Here is a 14,268-nt window from a genome sequence, read left to right on the forward strand (position 1 = left end):
AGCTGAAAGCTGAGTTCTTGACGTCCTTGGAAGTCTTTATTTTTGTGATTTTCTACAACTTTGATATGCTGTCTGGCCCACATACTTTCTTGCCAAGTAAACTACTAGAGTGTTCTCTCAGTTAGGAGAAATCATGGGAGACATAATGTGCACGAGTCTGAATATTTTAGTTGTTACTCTGGGAAACGGGCTAGGAGCTATGTTAAATTATGGCAATTTTTAAGTGTTGCAAATGAACAGAAATAATAATTTAGCATTTAAGTGGTAGTCAGATAGATGGATACAGGACCAAAAGCGTATCCAGCAGTTACTGATCTTAATGCAGATTTAAGTTACAGCTTTATTCTGGGATACCCTGTCTCTAAGCAAGTCTGATTTTGATGCTTTTGTCTTAAGAGGTATGTCAAGGTGGCTGAGGCAAGAGGTATGGCTCCATGTAGCTGGGCATCTTCGTCGTGTGTGCCAGGAGTTTACAGAAGACTATAATTTACAGTCTTTCATTATCTGGCAGAGTTACTAAGCAATTCTAGAGCCAAAATGAACTTTCAGCTTGGGGACTGAGGAAGTTGTCAGTCTGCTGCTGCAAATGTCTGTCTTCAAAATCGAGTAGGTGAGCCTTGCCACAACTTTTCAGACATCATTTAGGTGGTTACCAGCCTCCACAGTTTACAGAAGGTGGAGCTTGTAGCAGTGAACTTGCTTATTTCTCTGTCTTCAGTACCCTGTCGCACTGGTAAGTTCCTTGCAGGTTTTCAGGCCCTGGGATTTTTTTTGAGGGGGAGGAGTGTCTTTGGTCTAGTGTAGAACAAGGGAAAAATGTGTTGTAAATGTGTTTACCTTCATTTCACTGAGATGCTCTCCCACTTCCAGGCTTTGAACTAAGAAATTTCAATTTGAAAAGACATGTTGCTGTGATGTCAAGTAGGTATTTTCAGCTCTTCCTGTGAACACATACAGGCTTACGGTTGAATTATACACCTCTGAGGAATCAAATTTGCGCTTGCTTCTGAAAGCCTGGCAGAATTATTCTTCAAAGATCCTTTTTCTATCAAAGCTGAAAGAAGGTGCCTGGTTTAAAAACACAGGAGAAGGAACAATGTTGGGAACGGGGAAGGGACTTGAACAGTAAGAGCAGAGCCAAGGGAAGCAGAGGGACAAGAGAGTAACAAGGATCCCTTGTTGTCCACAACAGCTGTCTGCTCAGCCTTTTTCCAAGGATATGCCATCAATAAAACAGCAGTTGGGTCATCTGTTTTGCTGTCCTTGGCAATCTGTGGCCTTTTCTAGTTACTTCATTGACAAGTGCCAGCCCTGCCTGTCACTGCTAGCTTCTTCACTGACTGGGATTACAAAGGCGTGTTGTGACTCTGACATGCGATAACTGTCTGGAACCAGCTCAATAATGGCACTCCTGAGTAATTTCAGTTTGTTAGAAAAGTAATAAAATCATATTGGGTCACAATGCAAGTATTCCAAAATAGACAAGGAGGTTGGAACTGGATAATCTTTGAGGTCCCTTCCAATCAAAACCATTCTATAATTCTAATGGTCAGTGTGTACCATTTTAGGCATATCGTCTAGCCCTTTGCAATTATGAATTGTTTTCCTGTGGCATTGCTGCCTCATTAAGCAGACAGTGGTTAGGAAGAACATGAGGACTGAGTGGTGAGTGAAACTGCTTATTCAATAAATAATTTGGTGGGTATTTGTTAAAGAAGGTATAGGACCTGAACAGAAAAGATTGCGTCATTCTGGTTAAATGCTGCCTTGGGAGTTTGATTTTTGTCCTATCCCCATCTACAAAGTTCCCAGCTGAGGTTAGGTTATTAAAGCTAGATTTGATGTATCTTTCCATTTTGTGGATGTCTTGGGCATGGGGACTGACTTGAAGCAGTGTTGAGCAGCCATCATTTAAATTGAAATAAAATCTACTTTGGAAGACAAAAGAAAAGATTGTTTCATGCTTAATCCCTGTAAAATAAGGTTGTTGCTGATTTCAGCAGGCCATGCCAAATTAGTGCAGAGTGGCTATTCTTTCACAGCTTGTAAATTGGGGGCCATAATATCCTCCTTTTCTCCAGGGGTCCCGTAAAGTTGGATTTTGGTGACATTCTGAGGTGGGAGCGATGGAGATCCCAGAAAACTATGAGAAAAATAACTCTGCATTCAGTTCTTTTGACAGAAGACAACCAGTAGATAAGGCCAGAAGCTGCTTGAGGAGATGGGGAAAATGCTTCTTATCTCAGCATCATCAATTGTGGGCAGCGAATAAAACAAGGTTCAGTGAAAGAAATAACATGAATCATGCATTTAAGGAATATGTCATGAATTTATGTGTGAAATTAAACTTGAACAGCCAGCTCAGTGGTAGAGAATGTGCTTGTGTTTCTGCTCAGTTTCCAAACTTAGCAGTCGTTCTGTAGCTTTTTAGCAGTAATACCTGAGTGCATAATTACAGCTGTTAACACACACGCATGCCGATGGACTGAAGACATTCATGGGAAGACCTGTGCCAGTCTGTTAGTTTCATTCCCTGCTCTCAGAGGACACTGACAGCAGTGGGTTTGAGCAAAGGCTGCCTGGTGCTTCTGGGGATCAGCTCTTCTTTGGCATATGCTGGGGTTTTTGGAGTGCATCTCAGGATGGGAGTGCAACAGAAGCATTGTTCTGGTGCCCTGTCTCTTTAACTGGAGGGCCAAGCAAGTGATTTCAAGATGATCCTGGGGCTGCACGCTGTAGTTTGGAGTATGGTCTTTAATTTGTCTCTTTCCTCTGTGATACTGAGCTGAAGTACAGAAGAAGCAGCCATCCACAAACTGCCACTTGAGGTTTCTTTTGGTGTGGGGGGATTGGCAGCTTTTCCCAGTCCATTCCTTTTCCAGCAGGTTTGTTAGCAGTTGGATCCTACTGACTTGCGTCTGTCCCTGGATGATTTTATGGCTTTGGTGGGACTCATCACATAGAGAAAATCAGAGCAATGATCAGTCTTCACAAGCCACATTGCTGGCATGGAAGCACCAGATGAAGGATCTGTCTGTTTAAAGTCAGTTCCTCCTTTTTGAGTTATTAATTTTTTTCTTTTTTTTCTTTCTGTCTTGGTGTTCTGCCTGAGTAATGCTGAAGATGAGGGACTGTCCTTACAAGCTGAACTGCTCTAAGCACTGTTGGAGCCCACTGAGCTCCTGCTTGGCTCTTGTGCCCTGAACAGCCTGTCACAAAGACAAGTAGCAGAGCTGGTGTCATCATTGGCAGTTGGTAAACATTTTATCAGGGAAAGAAAAGCAGCAGCTTGCTAGTTTGCAATAAAGCCATTCCTGGGACCGCAGGTGAGGAGTAATGGCAGGACTGATCCTGACTTTTGCTTATAAATAGAAAAAATATTAAGGTCTTGGCTATAGGAGCAGATTTTTTATTAAAAAATATAAGCTGTTCCATAATTTGCAGCAGGCTTAAAATATTATGGTCAGCTCTAGAATCTTACAGGAAAGTAACTTGCAGTTATTCTGCATAGCAGAGGCAGAATGAGATGAGATGAGGCCATAGTGAAGAAGGGAAAAAGCAGATGGGTAACATAAAGTATCTGGAAGGGTGGGCTCTTGAAATAATGTGATATATTGTATTTGCAGGGTCAGGAAGGAGATTTTTGGAGAGACAAAGAAAAATGGAAGCAGCAGTAAGTGGAGTTGGTCATTATTAAAATGGCATATGTACCAGGTCATGAAATCCACTACGTAGAGGGGCTGGGGAAGTGACTTCCATGGAGTACTCTAGTTAGCTCATTTGCCTGCATCTTCCTTATCTTCTTCATGATGAAGTGACAAACAGCTGGTGATGGCATTTATTAACTTTGTGTTTGAAACCAAAGTTCCTGATCTGGGACTGTTTTAAACTACCCCCACCCTGATTTAGAAGATTGTTCTGTTTATAGTCTATAATATAGACAGATGGGTAGTGACTGTAAGGGAAGGCTTATATTCAGTCTCTCTCATGTTTTGTTTGTTTTCTCCTCCTTCATCCCCAAGAATTGGGTAAAAACTTCTTGTGTAGATTTGGTAAGGCTTTTTTTGGTTTTGCCGCCTCCCCCTCCTCTCTGTAGAAGTATAACACTGGATTTATAAATGTTTATGCACTTTCTCCTATTACAGAGAATTGATAGTAACTGTTTTTTGGATTGGAGGAGAGTGCTTCAAAAATAAGTGTTCCTAAATTTACCTCGTTTGTTCCAAGTTTCACAGAGTTGTATTTGTATTTTAGAAAGCTGTGCAATGTCATCATCTTCTTTAGTACCCTTGTTAATTTTTGTTGTCCAAGTTTACCTGCAGAGTGGGAGGCAGTTTCACACAGTCAAGGTCAGTCCTGGTGGGTAATTATAAGGAAAGGTGGTGTGCCAGAGGCAGCCCTTGGGTGATCGCATGTGATCTTTTTTTGTTCAATCAATGTATTGCCATATGTTGAATTATATGGAGCTTTCTAGTCTTCTTCAACATTTTATTATTTGGTGCAAGAATTTCAGCAGCTCAAGGAAACATGCTTTTACAATAAAGTGTACTCTGTGCTCCTCAGCAGAAACTACCGGAGGACTAGACTTGAGTCCGTCTAGCCTGTGCATGAGGTGAGAGGGGTGTGTGAGACTCTGGATTCACACAATCAAAAAGGGGATGCTTACAATGAGTGGAGAGACTGTACCTTGCTGATGACAGCTTAAGCTTTACTAAACGTTGAGAATTTGCACAAACATCAGGGTGCTCTCTTTCTATTTGAAATTATTAACTATTAAAAGTTGCTTGACAACAGATTCAGTAGTTTCAGGAGTGTTTCACTAATTCTGAGACTGGAAGCCCTTTGGTGTGTTGTATGTGTACTATCATATGTAGTGCTGGACATTTCAATTATTGGGCCCCGCAAGTTGCTGATTTTGATCTATTTTTAAAGATTCTTCCCTTCTCATTGGAACCAGAGGCCAAAACTGCAGCGGTATCAAGCCTGTCTTTCCAGTTCAAGCACAGCAGAACAGTTGTGATGATCGCAACATCATGAATAGTAGATTGCAAAGTGGGCTGGATTGTTTCTGAAAAAAAACTGGGGGAAGATCTCAAAACTGGTTAGCCTAAAGTACTCATGTGAGTCTCTACATCCTTTCTTTAACAGCTTTCTATCTCTTAGTAGTTATTGGTCTTGTGCCAGAGCAGCGCTGTAGTTCGGACAATGTCGTTCATGGTCCTACTCTAGGGTATTTCAGCAACCCTTCCTTTAATTCCTGTTTCCTGATTTAAAGGAGCTTCCATGCTATCTTGTCTCCTCTCATTTTCCACTGGCAAGAAAAGGGGGGAATTGAGTTTCTCCTTGGAATGTAACAGAGCATTTCTGCTTCTCTTTCCAGGCCATGACTCTTGCCCCTTGGATTTAGGAGAGGAGTTTGGGGAGGGCTGTGGGTGAGGCACCCACTGCCAACAGTCACTTCTGCTCGGTGGCTTCAGAGACAAAGGGAAGTGGCTAGTAGCTGAGGAAAAATTGGGTCTACAAGGCACAACCCAGTGGGAAGTGGAGTTAGAAGTGAGGATTCAGGTAGAAATGAAAAGCTTGGGTGCAGCGTCTCACCTTGTCTGAGCCTCAACAGCAATCACCTGTCTGGAAGTGCGGCAGTTGTGCTGCATGGAGGTGGCCTGATCCATGTCAAAGTCAAGGCTTATAATTTGAGAGTTGAAAAAGTTTTTTAATATAGACCAGATGTAACTTCAAGAAACTGTGACACAGAGGTCCCTGGCATAAGAAATATTGCATTAGAATAACACTCTGGATGGTATATTGCTATTATTGTTAGCCCTTCCTCTGTGTTTCCCCCCTTTGCTTTCCCCTTTCCCTTTTTTCCTTCCCGACAACCCAGATGTAGTTTTGATGTTATCTCTTTCTGTCATGCTGTTTGTGTGGTACAGTGTTTATTTTTCAAAGCCAAAGGAGGATTTAATAACATTGAGCTGATCACAGAACAGCTTTGCTGTAAAAGCTTATTAGCTAGAGCTTGTCTCCTGGTTGTTGCTTTCAGTGACATGCCTGTCACTGTGACAGAAAATCACATATATCCTTGTTTGTGTTTATTGTTTCTCTCTAACTCTCCTGGTGGGAGGCAGTGCTGATAAAGGGCTTGGAGTAAAGCTTTGTCTGCACCAGTGCTCATTTTTGTGCATTTTCTAGTTTGTCATATAAAGGGAACCAAGCAATCCTCAACTGAGCAGGCTGTCAGTGCCTGGACCTTGGACATGGAAATTTTGACCTAATTGTCAGTACTGGCCAAAACCAGCAGAAATGTGCAGGTTCCAGATATGTCATGAGCTCTTATTAGTTTTGTGAAAATTGGTATCTGGAAAGAGGATGGAGTGCCCGTGTAGAGAAGTTGGTTTTTCATACAAGAGGCTACAGAGGACAGGGTAGCTGGCAGGTGAGCGTGTGCCTGGCTTTGGATCACTGTCTTGTGCTGGTAAATATCTCCCTCTGGCAAGTGGAGAACAGTGTGGGGGACTGAGTCTTGTGGGAAGGATGCAAGCTGAGGCCTGAGTGGCTGTGGTTAAGGGTAACAACTACAGTGATGTGTTTTGCTGCTCACAAAACACTTTTTCATATAAACTTTATTCCACACTTGTGGAATAAAGCTATCAACAGTGGTGTTTGCACAGTTTTTCAGAAATTCACCCAGGCCTGCTTTAGAATTATGAGATTAGGCTGAAACTTGTGGCGTTAAAATAGTAGAAATCAGGTTCTTTCAAGTTACTCTTTTTTATTCTATTTTTAAAAAATCCTTTCTTCAAATGTCCCAATTTGTTATTTAAATTTACTCTGCAAGCACAAAGCATAGAAACTTACTGAAATTTCTAATCTAATTAGGCATCTTTGGGAGGTGGGGTTTTAAGCATAACGCCAAAGATAGAAAAACTTTTGATAAAACCACAAGAGAGCTGGCAGTGTTCACAAAGAAAATAAAAATAACAGGATGGAGATGAGTGTAGCTATGAAGGCAGGTAGGGGTCTCTTCTCTGGTGGCTGTGCAGGCTGGATTCTGCCAGCATTTTCCCCATCCCTCAGCTTCACATCTCTTCCTGAGTCCTTGTCCCTGCTGCCATAGCAGTTATTGTCACCTGTAGTTCATCTGCAGACGTCTGCTTTGTGAATACTGAGGGATTAGAGGAAGAGCAAGAACACCAGAGGTACCTGTGAAGCAGCAGACTCTGGTGAAAGCCTAGCTGAATGCAAGAATGCTCACCAAGCAACAGGAGCATGTGATTGGGCTGTCAGATATGAGCCTGGCATCTGGAGTACACATTGCTTACAGAACAGAGCAGCAGAGAGTTGTTGCCTCTATGTGATTGAATTGGACTGTTTCACTATCTTGGCCTTTCCCCTCTTGGCATAGCAAAGTCATCCTTAAAGTTGCCCGGGCTATATTAGGTGACCTGAGAACATGAGACACAAGTCCTACTGTCCTTAGTATAACAAACATTTCTTCTAATAGGTATTCTTCACCTGAAGTTCTGAGTGTTGGAAGGAGTATAAAATGGCATGATTATCTAGACCTGAAAAAAAACCCGAGCCCAGTTAGTTGGAGTCACATAACAGTAAATAGATGTTACATTCTTTCCTGATAAAACTTTAATGACCCTCATGCTAATCAGCAGTCACTCGTGCATCAGCATCCCTCCTTCATTTGTCTTAGAACATCACAAAATGGGTTAAGTTGAGCTTGGAAAAAGCATACTTACTCTGCAACAGAAATGCTCACATGTAGTGTTTTTCAGGACTAGCTGTTAAAATGTAAGTACAGACCATACATCAATTCAGGTTTTGATACTCAAAGGTAGACAAGTGCTCTGTCTATTTTACTGGGGTTTTTTTTTTCATTCTTTTCTAGGTGTAGGTATCCCAGCATATTCATTCTTAAGAATTTAGATGTTTTAGTAGCACTCGATCTGCACTATACATCTTTGGTTTAACTTTTTTTGTTAAATAAAACTGTCCTTTTGCTCAGTCTATGTGGAAATGTGGTTATGTGCTGTACTTGTGTTCTTTAAATAGAAGCATTACTTCATCTTGATAAAAAGCAAAATAAAGCTCAGCTTGCTACAGAAACTCTGGCTTTACAGCCTTAATTTTTGAGGAACAGCTTTAGTTTAGTGGGAGGGAAAAAAAGCGTGCTCACGTTATGAGTTTCCGTACTGTCATTCTTAATGATGTCCTTTATAGTGCTCAGTAGAGTCATAAGTTTAAGAATTCAGCCTTTTTGGAGTCAGCGACATATAACTTCTACCTGCACGTGCTGTAGGAGTCAAGTCAGCACTTTTATAATGGCTTTAAGACAACTGTTTCTCTTCCTTTAGGCTCATAGCTGGCAGCCTGGAATCAAGAACCCGTACCGTGGGGTGGTGGTATGGCCTGTTCCTGAAAATGTTGAAATTACTGTGACGCTCTTTAAGGTATGGTTTGTTTGTTTGTTTGTTTGTTTTTTTAAAGCGTAGTCTTTCCTATTTCAGGAACAGCATGTTAAAAAATTCTGTTTGGAAACATCAGTTTGTGATCACAAAGCCCCAGTCTTGCTGGGTTTAAGTCATTAACTACACAACTTTGTCCCCAGCATAAATCCTGGAGAGGAGGATGATCTGTGCCCTGCCAAAGCTTACTTTTGTAGTTTTAGTTAACACACTGAAATATCCCATTGAGCTGATTATGGCGAGTCATTGGCATTGAATTTAAAACATGTGTAACTGCGCACGTAGTATATGTGTAAGAACTTGGCGTGGGTTATAGTCTGGTTTTCTTTAGATACTGTAAGCCAGAAGTCATCAAAACACAGCCATTTTGAGACTTCCTTGTTCAGTTCCAGTGCAGTGACCCTGTTTCTTATGCTATTGACTAGGAAACAGAATCCAGCTCTTAATTTCGCAGTACTTAGTATGCCATACAAACATCACAGTTCTTAACATGATTGCAGTCGTAGGAGTGGAAGTATTTTAGTAGTACAGAGAATTATAAGATTTTACGGGGGATTTATTTTAGGAACTGCATTTGTTCTGTTAAAAAAAATGAAGCTGTGGCTGCAAAGCAGCAGTAAGAATTGATGGTTATGCTAGAACTTATTTCCCAAGTATCATTAGGCAAAGCCCTTTCTGCATAAAGATAAACAATGCAGCTTGACACGTGTGACAGTGTAGGAGGCTGCCTGGGAGGCTCAAGACTTCTGGGATTTTCATTCCATTAGTTCTTCCTTTTTCTTTGCTCTGCTGTCTCCAACTACACTCTGGTTGTTCTTATTTATAATTGCTTCCTTTACAGCTTTGGGCAACAGTAAAATGGTTTTTTTTCTAATTAGTAGTATCTATATTTCTTTGTCTTGGGGACTTCTCTAAATAACTGCTTAGAAGTGGCTTCTGGTTAGCCTTAGAATGTGAACTTATTACTCGGTTAATTTAACCTAAAAAAGGGGATTCCCTGTTTTTTTTTGTTTTGTCCTTGGGATCACCAATGAACAGAAGCGTCCCAGGTTGCCAGTGATGTTAACTGTCATAATTTTGTCTCTCTTTTTAGCAGACACATAGGCTTCAGCTGAGGTTCAAAAGTTCACTAGGAAAAATTGTTTGCCTTTGAATGCTTCAAGGGCCCCTACTTGGGTTAAGAAGTTTAACACCATTATATGACTACATGGCATCTCTGCATCATGTGAATATGGTTGTGTAATGCAGTAAATAATATTTTTAACACTTAAAGTGAAGCAGAAATGTGTCTTGATTGTGTATGTGATAGCGTTAGGCAGAGAATAAGAAACTTAAGCTCCTTTTGGGTGCAGCTCTGCGATGCTGTGGCTTTGGAGTAAAGGTGTCTTGCAGCCTTCTCCTGCTATGCCACACCACCTTTTTATTCCTACCTGCACTGCCTCGGGGCTGTATTGTGTTGTACAGCACAACAGACTTGTTGAGCCACTGAAAAGGAATGTGGGGGCTAGGACCAGATAGTAATGGGGGGAAGAATGGCCCTTGTAGCCTGTGTCAGGTATTGCTACAGCCTTAAATTTACCCAGCCCTGTGGCTCTGCAGGCAGATCTATTCACTGCCCTGCACCTCCTCTCCCCTAAAATGAGCCTGCCTGTTGCAGGGATTGGTCGGGGAGGAGAGGTAGGAGTGTGAAAAGCCCCAGAGGCATCTTGGGAATGCTACACTGATTTCTGGGGGAACGAATACAGGCTTTTATAATCAAAACACTGAGATCATGTAAAGAAGCATTATGTTGTCAGGCAGCTCTTAGGTAAATTTGATCCTCTGGCTCCTCCAAGAAGAGTGCCTGTAAGTGGCCGAACCCATCTTTTTCTCTGTGAGGACAGGCAGGTGTGGGACAGAGCGGCACTTTTTGAGCAAGCTGGATAATGCACCAGAAGCATTGTGTCTGCATGGGACCAGCAGCCTGCCGGAGTGAATGAGTTGAGTGATACGTGATTGCAGGCAGAATATGATGTTAGCGCAGTTTAGGCTGTGCCCAGTCCTTTGATGGCTCTGGCTCAGTGCTACAGTGGCACTTCAGCTGTAGCGTGGGATATATCCTAACACCCAGAGAGCTGGCATTTCTGTAGGTGGTATGGTGTGGGTGAAGGCGGTCGAAAAGAACTAGCTGTTTTTTTCCACAGCTGATGCATAGTCTGGTCAGCGTTAGAGTAGTGGGAAGGGAAGTGCAGCGGCCCTTTTGGAAGCTGACTTTCAAGTCAGGTGTTTCTATCATTCCTTCCTCTGGAAGGAGGGAGGCAAAAATAGTGAAAATGGGAAAAACTCAGGAAAAGAGGTGGTTCATTTTCCAGTTCTGTAAAAGTCTCTTTAGGATCCACTCCCCTGTGAAGGAGAGTGGCTGCTGAATGTTTGGCCTTTTTCAGTAAGGGCAATTAGTGTAATCGTGCTGTTTTAACAAACAGTAGTTGTCCTCTTTCATTACCACTGGAGAAGCTAAGGGAAGCTGCTGCCTCCACATCTACACTGGCAGAGCCCACCGATGGGAGCAGGTTGCTCCAACAGAGCTTTGTAGCAATCAGATAACAAATGAGCACGGTGGTGCTGTTTGGAATAGAAGTGCAGGGAAGGGAAAGAGTGGACTCCAGGACAGACAGTGACGTGTTTTGGGAAATGATTCACACATCAGTGGCTGTGCATACATAAGTGGCTGTTGAAATGTGTGGCTGGTAGGGTTAGGAGATACGTGGAGGTTTCAAGTGCTGATGAGAGTGTTAAGAGCATCCTCTCCAGTAGTCACCCATGGACACTTGAAAGCTGGCTAGCAAAGTGCCTGCTATCAGTCAGGAGACGAGATATTTTGCTTTATCTGCTTATCTCTGTTTTGGGTGTTAGCTTGTTTCCAACAATATTTTTGTAGTTCTTAGGCAAGCAGGGCTAAGTATTGAAGAGACTATTTCTAACCTTCATTTAAAAAAACTTCATTTCAAATAAATATTTTTGTTTGTTCCATTTCACTTAATTCTGGGCTGCTGGTAGAATTTTGTAGTGCTCTGGAATCATCTGATCCAGCTTCCCTTGAGTAGCTCTTGGTCCTGCCCATCCAGCTAGTGGAAGTGCTAATTACATAAAAAGTTCTGTCTGTTCTGAAAGTTTAACTTCTTCCTTTGCCATGGTCTACGTTGATGTTTGGTTATGCCTTGAGTTTTTCAGCTGAATCAGGGAGAAAGAAATACTGTGGAACAAGAAATCTATTGTGCATTTTAAGTCCCTGATTTGTAGTGCTTTCATGGAAAGATCCACAAATGCCAGAAAAGCTAGTTTTTGTTTCCATGGTTGCACTCCAGGAGCTTATTTTTAGAGTTCCTGCATTGTCAAGGTTTAACCATCATATATGAAAGTTTGTATACTTTTCTGTGGTTTTATGTACAAACACATACCTGTACAGACTGAGAGAGATTTTAAATGAGAAATTTTCATTGCCAGGCAATCTCAGTGCTTTTAGCAAAGCTAAGTGATCATCATTGTATTGTGAGGAATTAAATTGCAACATCATTATTTTCTGGTTTAAAAGCAAAGTGAATCTCCTCAGCAAAAATGTTTGTTCTTCTAGAATAAGCATGGACTTTGCTTCATTGAATTACAAAACCCACTTGTTTTGTCAGTAATGCAGAAGGTTTAGCATACCAGTGTTCTATTGCTACAACAAGGGAGATTATCAGGTCTTCATGCTAGAGTTTAAAAAATAGTATTTTTTTTCAAAGGCATAGCTTTCTGACCACACCCCAAAATATTTATGCATAAAATAAGAATAAAATAGATGATAAAAGAATACTGGTATTGTTGACAGTGTTCTCATACCCACGTATATTTCAGAATCAATCCCCTATCATCTTTCTTGAAAGCCCAAGTCAATCATGTGCTATGATTGCAGTGCAGTAACTGGCTGGGAACACTGCAGCAGAGTCGATACAGTGTCTTGGAGAAGGGAGAAAAAAAACAACCCAAAACCCTTAGATAAAAGCCATTTTTCAGAAGCAAGGAGAAAATCCAGGTTGAGAACATAACTGCTTCAATTTTGAAGAGACCAGTGGCTTGACCAAACACTATGGAGAATAGGAGGGGAAAACAGCCCTGTATACAAGGCAAGATACTGTATGTCAAATATAAAAAAAACCTAAAACCAAATCAACCCCTCCACACACACACACAAATACAACAACAATGAACAAGCCAAACTTTGCCTTTCTAGCCCAGAGACTTTACAGGAAAGTTTGAGCTGTCATGAGCTTGATGTGGTGATGTACAAGGACAGTTCTGCCAGTCTGTTCAGAGCACCCTGCTTTCTAGAATCTCAACAAAAGCCGATGGGAGTTGTGTGTGATTTTTCTAGGCTAATCAGGCCTCTGTAAGCAGTATTGAAAGCAATAAGAATTGGATCAAATTTTGAGTCTTCTGCAGCTTCAAACAACCAAGTACAAAAGCTGAGGACAGATGCTGGGGTACCAGGAGCATCTGCTATAGGTCACTGTTAGAGGAACATCACAAACCCTGTCATAATTTGATCTGATTTAATATGACAGGCCTTAAGTAGTTATTCCCCAAGAAGAAGGCTCGAAGATTAGGGCTGGTATGAAGTGATCTAATTGAAAGGCAAGCTTCAAAAGCTGGGAAAACTTAGGGAGATGGTACAAGGAAGAAAGGGAGGAAGGGACTAACAGTCTGAAGACCTTCCCCACCCACTCTGGCTGCTGCTGAAGAGAAGGAGCAGTCCCTTGTCTGCCCATGTGTCTTTCATTTCTGTTAAAAGAGAAACAGAAATAACTCTGAAGGTAACTTAAACAACTGGAGAAGAGTTACCTTTCTTCAGTCTTCCAAAAGGCTTGTGTGACTACACAAAGGATGCACTCCTTGACAAAGGTCTTCGTGGAGTGGGTTGGTGAAGTACTGATGAACATGTAACTGAAAAATGTGACAGATGCATTCCTTGTTGCTATTCTTTTGCCTGAGCCCAGCCAAGTTGTCTGTTTTCAGGTAGTTGGCACATGGATAGGTGGAATGAGGTCACAGAAATAAGCTGAAGGGTGGGATTGCAGAGGAAGGTTTGTAGGACTGAGCTTGTTAAAGGCCAGCATATCTCTAGAAAATTAGTTAACACAGTTACTGGGAAAATGTGAGATAGGCTGGGGTTTCACTGATGGAACAAAACTGATCTCGGAGAAGTGATTATCTAAGAATCTCCCTATGGGAGAACCATTCTTGTCCTTTGCAGTTCTCTACTATTGGCTTCTCCTCTGAGCATTACTTCTGAACACTGAAGTCCTCTTACCAGAAAAAAAAAAAGTTGGGGGGAAAAAAAAGAGGGCTCCAAAACTTATTTGAAGGTTCTGGAGTGTCATGCTGAGAGGTGAGTGTACGTGGGATGAGAAACAGGAAAACGGGGCCCATTGCTGGATGTTAAAAATGATAATTCTTTTTACGCAATAAAAGGACGGGGAACAACAAGCCATTTGATCCATTTGCCTATATACTCACAGTATTCAATTCAAGGTAAAACCATAATGAATGTTGACTATATCTGTATTATGTTGGTGAAGAAAATGAGTGTTACCAAAAGCAATGGCTCTTGCCAGGTCTCTGGGTTACCGCAAGGTATGAGGCAGTTTCAGGCTGAGAAACGCACTGGAAACACTTTGTTCCTTGAGTTTTTTAGGTAATTTTCATTATCATTTGCTTTCAGGAAGGATGATGGGAATGAGGTCTATTTATAACTCTTGTCTTTAGGTGTTCGCAG

The 14,268-nt window shown here is 41.6% G+C and overlaps 1 protein-coding gene across 11 annotated transcripts in view; it reads left to right on the forward strand.

Annotated features, from left to right (window-relative positions):
- Nucleotides 1–14,268, forward strand: part of EHBP1 (EH domain binding protein 1) — a 223,116-nt gene that overhangs the window by 32,671 nt on the left and 176,177 nt on the right. For all 11 annotated transcript variants that reach the window (XM_069850070.1, XM_069850071.1, XM_069850072.1 and 8 more), the window contains exon 4: nucleotides 8,367–8,462. In XM_069850070.1, coding sequence (XP_069706171.1) covers nucleotides 8,367–8,462 — 96 coding nt within the window. The remainder of the gene's footprint in view (nucleotides 1–8,366; nucleotides 8,463–14,268) is intronic.

This window comes from Phaenicophaeus curvirostris, chromosome 2, assembly GCF_032191515.1.
Source record: "Phaenicophaeus curvirostris isolate KB17595 chromosome 2, BPBGC_Pcur_1.0, whole genome shotgun sequence".
Lineage (NCBI taxonomy): Eukaryota > Metazoa > Chordata > Aves > Cuculiformes > Cuculidae > Phaenicophaeus > Phaenicophaeus curvirostris.